Source organism: Halyomorpha halys, unplaced genomic scaffold (assembly GCF_000696795.3).
Source record: "Halyomorpha halys isolate HHAL.00 unplaced genomic scaffold, Hhal_1.1 Scaffold73.1, whole genome shotgun sequence".
NCBI lineage: Eukaryota > Metazoa > Arthropoda > Insecta > Hemiptera > Pentatomidae > Halyomorpha > Halyomorpha halys.
This window is the reverse complement of record NW_027104949.1, coordinates 861,499-864,318: the sequence shown is the minus strand read 5'-3', so window position 1 is coordinate 864,318 and position 2,820 is coordinate 861,499. Positions and strand designations below refer to the sequence as shown.

Genomic DNA, 2,820 nt, shown 5'->3' with positions numbered 1-2,820 from the left:
TAAAAAAATATATATAAATAAAATAAAATAAAATTTTTAAAAAATTGATAATGCTAACTGACATTAATTGATGTGATAAAGATGTAATTAAATATTTCCAGAATGTGAGGGCTATGATTGTTTAATAAAGTTGCAAAATGATATAGTAATTCGGTGTCTATCAAATTACTTAAGTCTGTTAGTATGTGTTTGACAGGTTAGGCGCAGGTCTTACCAATCTGAGATCTGCGGGCGGTGTCGGATCGAATCCAGCTTGGGGCCGTTGACTTGGGATGTTTTCATTGTGTGGGGGTCCCATAAAATGAAAAACTTGACCCGTAAAGTAGTACGTTACACTATGTACATGTTCCTGACAGTAAGCATTTTTAGGTTAGTCGTATGTGTCCAATTCGTAGTCTAGTCAGTACTACAGTACAGTACTGTCATCTGCAGCTTTAGATTGTTGGCTTCCATGGAAGTACTGTACTTTTGTGTAGTATTGGTCCAAGTTTCCTGCCATTTATTTAATATTTGTATTAAAAAGTTGATTTTTAATTAATTTTTCTATAGTATAAATATCTTAAATTAATTATTAAAGTTTCTTAAGTTGTTATGTGTTTCTAAGTTTACATTCATATTTCATATATGTTTCTTGAGTTATTGAGTCTTTAAGTATGTTTTAAATTATTTTTATTGTGTGTATATGTATGTGTTCAATTTCTTGTTGTTGTTGATTGTTGCTTAAAGGCGTAAAACCGTCTGGTCATCAATGCCTATGGCATGATAAAAGTTTTAAAAAAAAATAATAAAAAAAATAAATAAAAAAATAAAAAAAATAACAAAAAAAAAAATCGAATAGGAGTTATAATTTATAAAGAAGGCGATGTGCTTTTAAAAATTCAAACACTAATGTAATTTTAGCTTCCTCATCTGTAAGAGCTTCTGATAAATTGGGGTCAGTCCTATCCTGTTTATTATTGGCAAATAGTGAGTACATTCTTCAAAAATATGTCTAATCGTAAGAATGGACTGACAATATTTGCACATTGGAGGTGGCAGTTTTCTGATCAGATGAGAGTGCGTGAGGAGAGTATGACCTATTCTCAAGCGGGTTAGAGCAACTTCCTCCCTGCGGCTGTTGCGGTAGGATGTTGACCATGGTTTTACTGATCATTTTATTTCTACTCGGAGAGCTTTCAACCCACTTGGCCTGGCATTTTTCTAATATTTGTAATTTAAGGGGTGTACTGAGTTCTGATGGGGTAAGGTTTCTATATATTTTAATCCTGATAAAGCCTTGCAAAGTGGGATGAAAAATTGGCTCAAATTAAATAGTTTCATTATTAATTTAGTTTTTTCTTTTACTGCACCAAATATTATAATAAATATAAATATAACATAATATTCAATAATTGAGATACTTAGAAACAAAGCAACAAAGTATAATTTTTGTATAAAAGAATGATGTTCCAGGTGCGGTTACCTTATATTATAAGGTGGAATTACCTTCTTGTACTTCTTGATTATTTATACTTTTCACTGTATATCTTATTTTTATGATCTTTAATTTACTTTGTTTATTTTTATATAAATGTTCACATATCTTAAATCATATTTAGTCACACCTTAGTTTACTTTTATTTCATGTTATTTATTCTCTTATTTTGTTGCTTTATTTTAGTTGTTATCTTTCTTATTTATATTACGCACAGTAAACAATGAAATCATATAAATAATTATCTAATATTTATAAATTTATAAATAAAATCTTTATTATGAAGACTATATGTAATTTGTTTTTGATCCCACCTTCTTGAATTTCTACTGAATTCAGTATTGGATCCTGTCTCAACAAGTGCTTTCACTATTTGCTGGTCAATTTGTTGTTGTGATGAAAGCAATGTTTTGATCAAGTTTTCATCAATCGTATCCGTCAAGTTTGATGGAGTCTGTGAACATATGCATATGAAATTTGAATATAAAAAATTTAAACGTTCTAAAATAACCAAGCTGACATGGTAAAAAATAAAATATATTCTGTTGAAGAAGTGGTGAACAACTGTAACCTATGAAAGTTTGTAGGCTCAAAACCCTTTTGATTATGAACCATTGTTTTTTAACTTCAGTGCCTGAGAATGGGACAACGGCCTCGAAACAATCTAACTTATAATCTAAAATATAAAAATCAATATATGTATGCGGTGCCATACTTTAGTGACAGTACAAATGTTTCTCTTCGTAGGAGGAGCAGCTTTCATGATATTTGCCCAAATAAACTCACAAAATGTTAATTTCTAGTTGTTTGGATAATATTTTTGAAAATATTAAAAAAACTACTATTTCTACAAAGATAAACGTCATATATTACTTTATAGTACATTTAACTAGGTTTAATTCGAGTTCTAGCAGACATCTGTACTTCTTATGGTTCCTGAGATATATTTTATCATAAATTAAAATTTTTGTCCGAACAACTAAAAATCAACATTTTGTAAATTTATTTTATATATAATTTTTTATTATACTAAACTAGCTTTAGTTTAAATGATGTTCTGTTTGGTTTTCTAGTCTTTTAAGTATTTTTTAAGATAGATTAGATTTTAGATTATATTTTTATTCAGGGCGATCAACATCTAGGTTATTACACCCTTTTTATTTCATCTATCTTCTTGACTTTGACATTTGATAGTTGAATGTAGACTATTTCCTTTTTACACTGGTCGGTATTGGTGGATTATATTTTAGTATAAAGTTGTGTTTCTTTGAGAAATTTTATTATTTTGTCTATGGATTCTTCCGAGTCTTTAAGGGCCAATTCTCTTGTTCGTGGAATTTTATTAT

At 28.9% G+C, this 2,820-nt stretch overlaps 1 protein-coding gene across 3 annotated transcripts in view; it reads right to left on the bottom strand.

The window, feature by feature from the left end:
• Positions 1-2,820, bottom strand: part of LOC106692839 (uncharacterized) — a gene marked incomplete at its 3' end in the record, with an annotated part of 29,199 nt that overhangs the window by 6,308 nt on the left and 20,071 nt on the right. For all 3 annotated transcript variants that reach the window (XM_014439040.3, XM_067046466.1, XM_067046470.1), the window contains 1 exon segment: positions 1,789-1,928. In XM_014439040.3, coding sequence (XP_014294526.3) covers positions 1,789-1,928 — 140 coding nt within the window.